The sequence below is a fragment of the Ctenopharyngodon idella genome, chromosome 20, assembly GCF_019924925.1.
Source record: "Ctenopharyngodon idella isolate HZGC_01 chromosome 20, HZGC01, whole genome shotgun sequence".
NCBI classification, from domain to species: Eukaryota; Metazoa; Chordata; class Actinopteri; order Cypriniformes; family Xenocyprididae; genus Ctenopharyngodon; species Ctenopharyngodon idella.
In genome coordinates, this window is record NC_067239.1 from 30,583,336 (window position 1) to 30,596,852 (window position 13,517).

A 13,517-nucleotide genomic window follows, 5' to 3' on the forward strand; every position below is an offset into this window, starting at 1 on the left:
TGCCGTACCTTTAAAATTCCTTGATATTTTGCTGTAAATTCACTTTAATTTGTTGTAGCTTTCAAATCTCACTTCAAGATGTCACATTTTGGTCAGTATTTTTACTGATATTCTAGATTAGGAAGCTATCAGTTTATATAACAATAACTATGATTATTATTTAACAGTTCAATATAGTTCAAAATTATTATTATCATTATAATTGTTGTTATTGGTACTATTAGTCAATATACATATTTATGTAAGTTTAAAAGTGTGAATTTTTATTTTACTAAATTGTTGTTTTTTTGTAGTAGTAGTAATAAATGTATTTATATAAGTCGAAAATGGTGTAGTATTATTATCATTATTAAAGGTAAAAATGAGTATTGTTTGTCAATAAATACATATTTATATAAGTTTAAAAGTGTAAATTATTATTCTTAATTGTTTTTATTATTTCTATTGTAAAAAAATATATAAGTCAAAAAGTGTGTATTATCATCATCATCATCATCATCATCTTTATCATTAATAATTCACACTATTCAAATGACATAATTTAATAATTATATTTAATAAATATAATTATTAAATATCATTAGTTTACAAAGCAGTCAATTAATCTAATTATATATATGTATATAAAATTATTAAAGTTTAAAAATTTGAATTATTATTATTATTATTATTATTATTATTATTTGTCAATAAATATATATTGATTACGTTGAAAGTGGGATTTGTTATTATACTTAATTGTTGTTGTTACATACTGCCAAAATATATGTCAAAAAGTGTGTATTATTATTATTATTATTATTATTACTGATAATTCACACTTTACAAACTTTACACACTTTACATAATAATTTAATTATATATAATGTATTTATTAATGTATTAATGTATTTATAATGTATTTATTAAACATTATCATTATAATTACAAAGAATGAGACAAAAGTGAATTTTGCTGCATTTATCCAGATTTAGCTGCTAAGAGTTGCTTTTTCCACCCTATTCTCTATAGTTTATTATAACAGGTTAATATCTGTTTCTAGTCTCCCAATACAAAAGCTTCTGTGTTACAGACTATCCCAGTAATTTTTTTAAAATTTTTCTCTTTTTTTTATTTTTTGTATTTTTTTTAGGAAAACTCACATTTAGAAATAGATCATTGCATATTTTGTGTGCTTGTTTTGATGTTGCTCGGCAGATCCCTGTTCCCATGTCCTGGTTTGATTAACTGTGTCCAGCCTTTCCCAGAAGTGTCCTGTCCTAGATTGTCATTCCCGTTTTGCTGGACTGTTGTAGCCACACACACACACACACACACACACACACACACACACACACACCGTTACGTGGTACGTCAAGAATCTGTTTTGCAAGGTTCCTGTTGTAATCCGTCAAATCTTTGACCTTAAGTATAATGATGCACGCAAATCTTTGACCTTAAGTATAATTCATCGCGAGGCCACGCGTGCATCATTCAGCGCTTATAGGGAAGTTTATTGCGGGGCAGGAACCACTGCGTGATGTACGACCCTCTGTCGGTTCCTCGCTCGCTCGGTTTGAGCGGGTCATTTGCGTTGACCTTTCCTATGATTGATTGACAGGTAAATGACAGTTGCACGGAGCCATAAAGATGATGAAGCTTTGAGTCTGAAAGGTCAGAGGAGGCGTTACTGAGAAAGCAAAGCATGATGGGAACAGAGGGTCCACAGAACAGCTCTTTTCTAACATCTCATGACCTGCAGGTGTCTGAATTATGAGTGCATTACACTTTACTTTGCAAATCTGTTATTTTCATGTTAAAGAATAACACAACTTTCAATCATTATATGAATTGCCTTAGCAAAGAGCACTAATACACCACTTATACAATTATAATCATTTATTATTGAAAGAAATTCATACTTGTATTGAGCAAGGATGCATTGAATTGATCATAACTGACATTAAAGACATTTATAATGTTACAAATTATTTCTTTTTCAAATAAATGCTTTTCTTTTGAACTTTCTGTTCATCATATAATCCTGAAAAATAAAATGTATGACAGTTTCCACAAAAATATTAAGCAGCACAACTGTTTTCAACACTGATAATAATCAGAAATGTTTCTTGAGCAGCAAATCATCATATTATAATGATTTCTGAAGGATCATGTGACACTGAAGACTGGAGTAATGATGCTGAAAATTCAGCTTTGATCACAGGAATAAATTACATTTTTAAATTTTAAATTTAAGTTTTAAATTGTAATAATATTTCACAATATTACTGTATTTATGATCAAATAAATGCAGCCTTGTGAGCAGAAGAGACGTCTTTCAAACATTAAAAAATCTTACTGACCCTAAACTTTTGAATGGTAGTGTTTTGTTTATTATAGTTTTGCATAGAGGGGTCTTTATTTTTACAAATTATTCACAAGATACAACATTTGTTCATAAAGCTTAAAGGGAAATTTGAGGCATATTTTGTGTTTATGCAGAACTGTAGCGACTCTCAGATTCAGTGTTACTTTTTAAAGTAATACCTACATAGAAAGTAACAAATTACTTTATTTTTGTGCTATTTTTCCTCGCCATCAGTTGCCTGATGCTTTTTCTCTCTTGTTATAAAACATAAATTCTCTCATAAATGCAACAGAAATGGTTTCATTAATTTTTTATCATGCAATTTGATTATGTTGACAGAAATGGCAAAGTTGGAGGGAAAAGGGTTTGTGGTCTCATTAGTTGCTCTCACCGCTCTTTATTCCACATTTTACTGATGAAACAATAAAAGAACCGGCAGCCCTGATACTGAATATCTAGAAGACAGATTCGTTCTGAAACACAAACACAGCTCAGCACTTGTGAGTATTGAGCCCCATTTCCTCCTGTCAAAACCCTGGAACAGTGGATCCTGAGTGGAGGATGAAGTGTGAGGAGCTGTTTTAGCAGAGTTAGCACTTCTGTTTGGTGGGATTTAAGTGTAAATGCCACAAAATTCTGTTTGCATCATATTTGCATCATAGTTGCATCAAGATTCTAAAGCGCTTTGGGTGTACAGTAGTACATAGTAAAGCGCTATATAAATGCCTACAATTCATTCATTCATTCAACTTCCATTATGTAATGCATTTCAGAGTGATATTTAGTGTTATCAGGACAAGAATTGATTTTGTGCAGCAGGATTTGATTGGTTTGTGAAAATTGGCTGTGATATTATAGGTTAAATTTTCATTATGTCAGCAAAGTAGCCGTCTCAGAGGTGGAGACTGCTATTAAAATGTTTTTTTTGAAACATCATGATTTCTTTTCTTTTTGAGAGTAGCATTGACTGATGAATAATGAACAACAATACCAGAGACATTACGTTTTTTTTTTATTTCTTTTTTACATGTCATGTCTGTGTGACAGTCTGTCAGCTTGGCTTGTATTATTTGTAGGGGTGTGACGAGATCTCGTGATATTAAAACTTGACGATATTTCTTGTTGAGGTGAAAATAAGGGGTGAATTCCAAACTGTGTTTTTGCACCCTTTGCATTATTTCCTCATTGTTATTATACGTGAGCCTGGACCACAAAACCAGTCATAAGTCGTGCGACTTACATTTGTAGCAATAGCCAACAATACATTGCATGGGTCAAAATTATCGATTTTTCTTTTATGCCAAAAATCATTAGGATATTAAGTAAAGATCATGTTCCATGAAGATATTTGGTAAATTTCCCACCGTAAATATATCAAAAATGTATTTTTGTGAGTGGATATGCATTGATAAGGACTTCATTTGGACAACTTTAAAGGCGATTTTCTCAATATTTTGATTTTTTTCTTTTTTTTGCACGCTCAGATTCCAGATTTTCAAATAATGTTATCTCGGCCAAATATTGCCCTATTCTAACAAACCATACATCAATGGAAAGCTAATTTATTCAGCTTTCAGATGATGTATAAATCTCTATTTAAAAAAAATGTGACTGGTTTTGTGGTCCATGGTTACAGATATGCATTTTCAGTCATTTTAAAGACTATTGTTCACTTAGGTCTAGTTTTATTACCGCAGAAAATATCAGAGTACTCGATTAATCATCCAAATAATCAACCGATTATTCGATTACCAAAATAATCATTAGCGACAGCCCTAGATCAGTTAAAACATTTCAAAATGCACCTGGATTGTTTTCCATTTTGTGACTTTCAGTCAAATAAAACACTATTTTTCCAGTCAAATATTTCGTCATTGAAGATTTCTTAAAAATACTGTTAAAATATCATCTCGTCTCATTCTCATGAACCCAATATCATGTATCGTCTCGTTTCATATATTGTCACACCCCTAATTATTTGTACTATCAGAAGGTGAAATTCTTTCTTAATGAATCCCACCTAAGAAATAACAGTAAAATTTGAAATGACTTAACTTTTAGATCACTGTACAACAGTGTGGATGAAAGCTCATTAACTCAACTGTAATGTTCTGCAGGGGAATTTGTAGATAAAAATGAAATCACAAGCTCCTTTAACTTTACTGTTTGCAGACGTATCATCCCTCAGTGCCCAGACACTGTCTTCTCTTGCTCCAGCTCTCTCTTTTTCTCACTCTTAATGGAAACTGATGTCCTGTTAATGTTCAACGAAGATTCATTAAAAGCTGTTATAGTTCTCTATAATGCTCTGAGATGCAACAAAATCATGAATGATCATTTTACGATCAACAAAACTATCTGCACTGCCGTTTTCAGTGTAGACAGCTTCGCTCATTACAAAATGAGTAGTTTTTTACATTACTCTTGTGCAGTGTTGCAGATGATAACAGTAAGATTCTAGTTTTCACCTGCAGTATTGCAGAGTTGCATACTTTTGTGTTGATTTATAACAGGAGGGTTGTAGTTCGTTGCTTTGCTCGCTTGCAGTATTGCATGGGCATGCAATTAAAGTGTAGACAACTTTACTGATTATAAAAAGAGCATTGTCACATTGCTTGCAGTGTTGCAATAACATGCAGTGAGTGTTATTGAATGAAACAGGAACATTCTAGATGTGTTTTCTTGAGAGTTGCATGCGTGCAGTGTAGAAACATCATTGATTAAAGGGTTAGGGTTAGTTCACCCACTTCGGTGTTTACGTCCGAACGGCGACTAATATTGGCCGGCTCCTGCGTCAGCATCACACGCATGCATCGTGGTGCTCATGTGTACAGCTTCGGCCAATACGGAGTCGGCGTTTGGACATAAACACAGAAGCATTTACTACGTCAACTGCATATGACAACCGTTGTTAAATAAAGACGTTAAGTTTGAACCACTGAAGTCACATTGTTTTTACTACTTTTCTGGACCCCAAAATGTGCAATGACGTTGCTGCCTATGTGTGGTTCAGATACACTCGGATTTTATCAAAAATATCTTAATTTGTGTTCTGAAGATGAACGAAGCTCTTACAGGTTTTTGGGTGAACTAACCCTTTAAAACATGATTGTTCTGGTTTTGATGCACTGCACACGTGCAGTGTTGTATGGTTACGCAATTGGAGTGCAGACGACTTAATTCTAATTGTTTTGTGTTCACTTGGGGTGTTGCAGATTTGCATGCTTGTAGTGTAGTCAGCTTTGTTGATTAAAGGTGTCATGACATTCATTTTTTATTATTTAAATATGTTCATTGAGGTTCACTTAAAAGGTCAATACATTTTTTGCACAAAAAAAACGATTATTTTCAACCTTCATTCTGACCCTGTCTGAAATGATCCATCAGTAAACAGCCACTGTTACGATTGGCTAATGTCATTTAATAGGAAACAGTATCAACGCCCACTCACTATTGCACAAGTGTTTTGAAAACATTATCCATATAAAACCGTAATTTACTTATGGTTTGTGAGGCAGCTGCTGTCAGATCCAATACAGCTGACCGCTTCATCTTTCAGCAGTTTCTTTGCACACTCCTTATTACACTGTGTCTTGTTTACAAAACAAAATGCTGAACAAACACATAATCCTCCGACGTGATCCGGGACGGCATTAAAATAAACCATCCACTTGTTTGTGATGCTTGGGATCTTTCTGAAGTCTGTACAGAGACACAATTGAGCAGTTTACGTTCTTTCACTCTTCCATTCATCCTGTTTTCATGAGGGTGGAGAATGTCAGAAACTGAACACACATCTGTATACTGTATCAGTGTAGACAGCGTCAGTCATTATAATGGCTTTTATTTGCTTTTGACACTCATCCAGTGTAGGCAAATGTCAGCTGTTAAAGGAGGGGTATCACACACAATTTCTGCCAATCTCATGTTAATCTTAAGTACCTATAGAGTAGTATAGCATCCTTCATATCGCCGAAAAGTCTTTAGTTTTATCATATTTATAAAAGATACATACGCTGTACTGAGTCTTTCCGAAAACAGCCGAGTGCCTGGAGGCGTGTCGTGTGAGCGGAGATAGAGTGACGAGCTGTCACGAGCACGCGCAGCTTTTAGAGATCGGCTGCAAGCTATCAATGGTCAGCTAAATTTAAACACACACAATACACCATCGTGTTATCCATGGATAACTTTTGAATCACTATAATGAATATAGCGTATAGTGAATGATGAATAATGAATTTATAAATTCACTACGTTCATATTGTTTACATTATATGCACTTACGCGCCGATTGCCAACAAAACAGACATTTGATGCAGTTTTACTCACCACCTGCGGTTCCAACTCATGACCGGGATCATTATCGCTGTGACTGCTCCATCTTTCAGTTTCAAATGATCTGTAAATCCAGCGTAGAACTGGGCCTTGTTTATGAAACCATAAACGCCGATCCTGAGGACCCGAGCAGCCACGGAAAAACACGAGATATTCTCCATTCATTTTAACCAATAAAAAAGTGATTGCAACTATCAGTTTTTATGGTTATTTTAATAACAAATATCAAGAGTGCATCAATATAATGTGTGAGAACAAAACTCTCAGCTCCACTTAACGCTGGGTTCTTTGGGAAGCAAGGTTATCTTTCCTTCACAACCAAAAACACACTTCTTTGGTGACATTGTTGATTTCGGGAAGTCCTGTGACCTGTGCAGCGCTGCCGACGACTTCCATAAAGCCGAACGCGCGTTGATGGGCCCTTCCGGGAGAAGTGGCTGTACAAGGAATTCCGACCCCGTTTATGTAACACAGGCCCATACTCAAAAGAAAGACCCCGAAGTTCGTGAGGATTTGGAAGAGTATTTTTGGCACAGAAATACCCCGTCATACATCCAACTCATGTTTTGAAACTTTGGCCATGTTTAGCATGAGAATCCAACTCTTTACCAGTGTAAATAAGTCAGAATACATGAAATAGCATTAAACCCCCCTTTAAGTGACTGATTGCTAGTGGGCGGGGCCTATGGTGCGATGATGTATAACTATTCACTGATGTCTTGTTCTGGAGGCAGTCATATGCAAATGTACATCACAGATCCTGCAATATCAAAATGAGCCATTTTTGGAGCTTTGTTTATAAGGAGGAGGATGTTTTAAGTTGTGAAACTTTGTTTTAATGGTACAAAAGGCCTCCTATATGGCAAAAGATCAAAGAAAATTGTATTTCTCATATCATGACCCCTTTAAAACAGATAGTTTCAAGTTTTGTTGCATTGCACACTTGAAGTGTAGACAGCTTTATTGATGATAAAAGGAGCGTTCTAGTTCTGTCACATCACTTGCAATGTCATGCACTTGCAGTGCACAAACATTCTAGTTGTGTTTGCTTGCAGTGTTGCAGCGTAGACACAACGTCTTTCTCACTCGTTCCTGGAGGGAAACTGATGACACAGGGTTTTCTAGGGTCATTCCAGTCACATATAACGTCAGTTTGGCAGCATGGCAGTTGGTCACAAAACATGTGTCAACATCTGCGGGACATGTCTAGGGGAATGAGGAGGGATTTAGCTGTCAGAGTCTGAATCTGTGAGAAGGAAAGTGTTGAGACGTGAGATTGAGTGCAGTACAGATGTACGTGGTGAGGAGCGACAGTGTTTCCCAAACGAACAGCGGGTCCAGACGTTTTAAGAGTCTCCTCACATCTGTCATGAGATTGCACCATCGTGAGATTGTCATTTTGATCAATTCCCGCGGGTGTTGAGGCAGGGCTGCGTCAGGAGTGTGAGGAACAGCATTTTTATTTTTGTGTTTTAGTTGTATTCAATTCATCTTCATTGGCTGTGTTCTATAGCAGTGTTCTCAGCTGGCTTTGTTTCAGGGCTCAGATGTTTGTACCAACACAGCAACATTGTTTAGCATACAAAAGTATGTGTATATATATATATATATATATATATATATATATATATATATATATTCTATATTTTATAAACTAAAATAAATTTCTGTTGGTCTTGGAAACATAACGTGTTAAGCCAAAATGTTTATATAATAATTCAGATTCATCAACATTAAAACAAGGGTACACTCTAAAAATGCTAGGTTAAAAAATAACCCAAGTTATTTGACAAACCCAGCAGTTGTGTTAAATGTCTGACCAGCCTGCTGGGTAGTTTTACTATAAATTACTATATTGCTTGCTTAAAATTAACCTAAAATAGGTTGGAAATGAACTTTTATTAATAAGTTTAATAAATAACAATTAAATAATATACATTTATTAAATTGCTTATTTATAAATGTTCACCTTTTGATTATTTTCTGTTGCCTCTAGTAATTATGTATCTTTCCAACCTATTTTGGGTTCATTTTAACCCAGATATATAGTAATTTTTAAAGGGGTACTTGATTATGATTTCACTTTTTTAACTTTAGTTAGTGTGTAATGTTGCTGTTTGAGCATAAACAACATCTGCAAAGTTACAACGCTCAAAGTTCAATGCAAAGAGAGATATTTACTTTTAAAGAATTCGCTTTTTAAGGACTACAAGAAACGGCTGGTAGGGACTACAACGAGCTTCTTCCCAGGTTGGTGACATCACTAACCCTGAAATTTACATAAACCCCGCCCCCAAAAACACACAACAAATGGGGTGAGGCCATGTTGGGCTGCTTTAAAGAAGAGGAAGAGTTGTTGTAGAAGAGTGTTGTTGCCATGCCGTCATTTTACGCCGGATTGCTTCACAAACGAGGGTCAATTCAACGCTGGATTTGCACAAAAGATTAACATGACGCCACATGCTAGTCGATGAGTTGAATCAACTCCACAGCAACTACATAAATTTATCTACTAACCGTTCAGAAATGTCCAGTTTCATTCTAAAAGTTGTAACTTCTTCCTGAGTCTCTCCATCAGTGTCGACTCCGGTTTGAACAATGTAAGGCTGAACAGCGTTACTGACAATCCTCAGTTTGGCTGCGTGAGATTCTCCAGCTTTGTTGTTGTTGAGCAACCGAAGCTCAAGCTGTTAAAGCTCCTCCCTCTTCTGGAAAGGGGGCGGGAGCAGAAGCTCACTTGCATTTAAAGGGACACAAACAAAATCTGTGTGTTTTTGCTCACACCCAAATAGTGGCAAATTTGACAAGCTATAATAAATGATCTGTGGGGTATTTTGAGCTGAAACTTCACAGACACATTCTGGGGACATCAGAGACTTACATCACATCTTGTGAAAGAGGCATTATAGGTGCCCTTTAAACAATAGTTGAGTTAAATAAAACTGCCCAGCAGGTTGGTCAAACATGTAACACAACTGCTGGGTTTGTCCATATTTAACCCAGCATTTTTTAGAGTGTGAGAACAAATTTATGTACAAATATGCACCTGTTGTAAATCATGCAGAATTCAATACCTTTTCAGTGCACTTAAGTAAGAACTTTTACATGGTTATCAGTAAATTGGACGCATTTTGGTTGACCCAAACCACATTTTTCCTTATTACGAGTGAACCTGTATTTATACCCTGGGCTGTATTTTATTTTACCTGCACCATTTTGTTTTTGGAGACAGACGAGTTTGATTGGACACACAACCTTTGATGTCGACAGCAGAGGATATGGGAAGCATTTTCTATTAAGTCTATTAAGTCTATAAGTCTGTTTATTTTTTCTTGTTTAGTTATCTATGATTTTTATGCTGGCATTTGCATTCAGCATTGTTTTTCTCTGCTGTGCACTAACTGACTAACCAGTTAAGAACCACTCTTCTGTAACATCGTTCTCTCTTTCTTTCTGCAGGACAATAATGGATTCAGAGAACCCAACAAAGCCAATGACACACCAGTGAAACCTACAAAGCCAAAAACACCACAATCATCAACAATAGGAGCAGAATGGAAGATCTGCCTTCTTGACAAGCCACAATGCATGAATATCCACTGTGTGTTGACGTACTTACCTAGACGCATCAGTTCTTTTTTCACCTTCCACATTTGGACGCCTTGCTTTTAACCTCTACTTTAATCGGCAGACCCATCATGCCCGTGTGTCATTTGTGACTGGAGTTTAGCGGCAGCATGCGTCCATGGACGGGCTCCTGGCGCTGGATAGCGCTAGTCCTGCTTGCATGGGGGACGTTGCTCTTTTATATCGGGGGTCATCTGGTGAGAGACAACGAACATGCGCCGCGCTCCAGCCGTGAGCTGGCGAAGATCCTCACCAAGTTGGAGAGACTGAAACAGCAAAATGAAGACCTGCGGCGCATGGCCCAGTCTCTACGGTAAATGCCTGCTTTAATGTATTCAAAATGTAGTCAAATATATCATAGTTCAGCTAAAAATCACTGTTTCTTCAACTGTCGAAATTTTGTCAAAGAAAAAAGCAGCATATGGAATTGGAACAACATGAAGATGAGGAAAATAATGTTACAATTAGGAAATATTAGGAAGTATTCTGTTATTAGTGTGTCAATATGGCAGTAATATACAGCAATAATATAATACATGTTATGTGTTTAGTTAACATTGTGTATTCATGTATAACTTGTGCTCATATGATTACAATATAAGGATAATATTTGACAGTGTTGTATTTTGATCCTAAATTGAGGTCTTAAGTTATTCAGTGCTTTTGTCTGCCGTAAACCATGCAAAAATTGACATATGCAAGTGTGCAAACTTTTTTTTTTTTCCAGTCCTTGCATGAAGATCCTTTGTGCTTTTATAGTTAAAATTGACTGTTATATCTATGGTTTGTGATATCAAGGCTGTGTGCTCTGCCACTAAAGACCCTTTCTAACATTTGCAGTATTTGACCCGATTCTGTCTGATGTGAGTTTAGTACCCTGGATACAATGTCAACACTTGTGCTCTTAACAGAACAAGGGAAATAGAAACGTATGAGCTTCTATAGAAACAAAATCCCATGTTCTTCTGAGCAAAACTGAGCTAAAACAGTCTAAGACAGTGGTTCTCAACCAGGCTGCAGAATGACTTAAAGTTAAAATTATATTTATTATTATTAATATAATAATTTAATATATAATGTAATTATTATAACAGAAATTATATAATATAATTAAAATTAATTTTCAATTATTAATATATTTAATTATATTATATTATATATTTAATATTTTAATATAAAATACTAATATTTTGCTTTGGATAAAAGCATCTGCTAAATGCATAACTGTAATATTAATATTAAAATGTGACTTTTTTTAATTAATTGATATTTATTATTAACTTTAATTACTAAACTTAATTAAAATGCTAAAAAGCAAGATGTATACTGAAACCATATTTATTTTTCCCTCAATAACTATTGTTTCTATTGAAGCACATGCAGTTCTTGCAGTGCAGACAGTGAACAGATTTGTGACACGTGACTCCGAGCTCGACTGTAGCATGAAGAGTTTTGCAGGATGTTCAGGAGAGACACGAGGGAGGTTTTGATGGAGAAAGTCAAGATTAATAAAGAGCTTATACTGAGGAGAGAAGAAAATTTGGTACTCTCACAGGATGGTAGAGAAAAAGTGATATGTAGAGATTTGCAGAGGACCTGGTTGGCCTGGAGAAAGTGTTGTCCTTAAAGAGGACCTACAGTACAATGCTTTTTCTTCTGGGAACGAACACGTCACAGTATGCCTCATTTAAATAATTCCCGCCCCAAGGCATATGCAAAATAAAAGGGCGGGGCCTGGTTGAGTAAGTTAGTAGTGTGTTGAAACTCGCAGTTATGGTAAGGGGCGGGACATTTCCCAAACATGCTCGAAGCGCTTGACCAATCACAACACACTGCTCCAGCTCAGCAATCAGAGCACATTGTGCTTTTCAGAAGGAGGGGCTTTCATAATTTTCAAGCATGAAAAGTAGATCCTGAAAATAAATTCTAGTAGTCCCCAAAAATAAAATCAAGACTTTGTAAAAGTGCATAATACGCCTCTTTAAAAAGATCATCAGTGAAGTAGAGCTGCACAAATCAATTCAAGAATAATTACAGATCTGTGACAGCACAGATCTTGTGAGTGAGTGAGTGAGTGAGTATTTGTGAGTAAGTGAGTATTTGTGAGAGTGAGTGTTTGTGAGTGAGTGTGAGTAAGTGTGAGTGAGTGTTTGTGAATGAGTGAGTGTTTGTGAGTGAGTGAGTATTTGTGAGTGTGTGTGAGTGAGTGAGTTTGTGAGTGTGAGTATTTGTGATTGTCTGTGAGTGAGTGAGTGTTTGTGAGTGTGAGTGAGTGTGGGTGAGTGTGTGTAAGTGTGAGTGAGTGTTTGTGAATGAGTGAGTGTTTGTGAGTGAGTATTTGTGAGTGTGAGTGAGTTTGTGAGTGTGAGTATTTGTGATTGTGAGTGAGTGAGTGTGAGTGAGTGTTTGTGAGTGAGTGCGTTTGTGAGTGAGTGTAAGTATTTGTGAGTGAGTGTTTGTGAGTGTAAGTATTTGTGAGTGCGTATTTGTGAGTGTGAGTGAGTGCGTATTTGTGAGTGAGTGTTTGAGTATTTGTGAGTGTGAGTGTTTGTGAGTGAGTGTTTGTGAGTGAGTGAGTGTGACTAAGTGTGAGTGAGTGTTTGTGAGTGAGTGTGAGTGAGTGTTTGTGAGTGAGTGTGTGTGTGTGAGTGAGTTTGTGAGTGTGAGTATTTGTGAGTGTGTGTGAGTTTGTGAGTGTTTGTGAGTGAGTAAGTATTTGTGAGTGTGAGTGAGTGAGTGCGTATTTGTGAGTGAGTGTTTGTGAGTGAGTATTTGTGAGTGAGTGCGTATTTGTGAGTGCGTATTTGTGAGTGCGTATTTGTGAGTGAGTGTTTGTGAGTGAGTGAGTGTGAGTGAGTGAGTGAGTATTTGTGAGTGTGAGTGAGAGTATTTGTGAGTGAGTGAGTAAGTAAGTGTTTGTGAGTGAGTGTTTGTGAGTGAGTGAGTGAGTGAGTGTTTGTGAGTGTGTATATTTTAATTTTATATATAAATAAAACAATAACATTATACTTAATTCAATATAATGTCTATATATATATATATATATATATATATATATATATATATATATATATATATAAATATAATGTTATTTCTCTATATTTTTGTATATTTATTTAAAATAATAATAGTAACAATAATAATTACAATATACTATGAAATGTAATGTCCAAGTACTGCTCACCGATGTGAAACAAGTGTTGAGGAC

General features: G+C 35.6%; 1 protein-coding gene across 2 annotated transcripts in view; it reads left to right on the forward strand.

Moving 5' to 3' along the window:
• The window catches only part of fut8b (fucosyltransferase 8b (alpha (1,6) fucosyltransferase)), a 91,133-nt gene that overhangs the window by 44,652 nt on the left and 32,964 nt on the right, over positions 1-13,517 (forward strand). Inside the window, exons 2-3 of one of the 2 annotated variants that reach the window (XM_051874672.1) lie at positions 10,142-10,283; positions 10,374-10,622. In XM_051874672.1, coding sequence (XP_051730632.1) covers positions 10,420-10,622 — 203 coding nt within the window. In that variant the 5' untranslated portion in view covers positions 10,142-10,283; positions 10,374-10,419. Of the gene's footprint in view, positions 1-10,141; positions 10,623-13,517 lie in introns of both variants that reach the window. The other variant, XM_051874671.1, reaches the window with a different exon arrangement.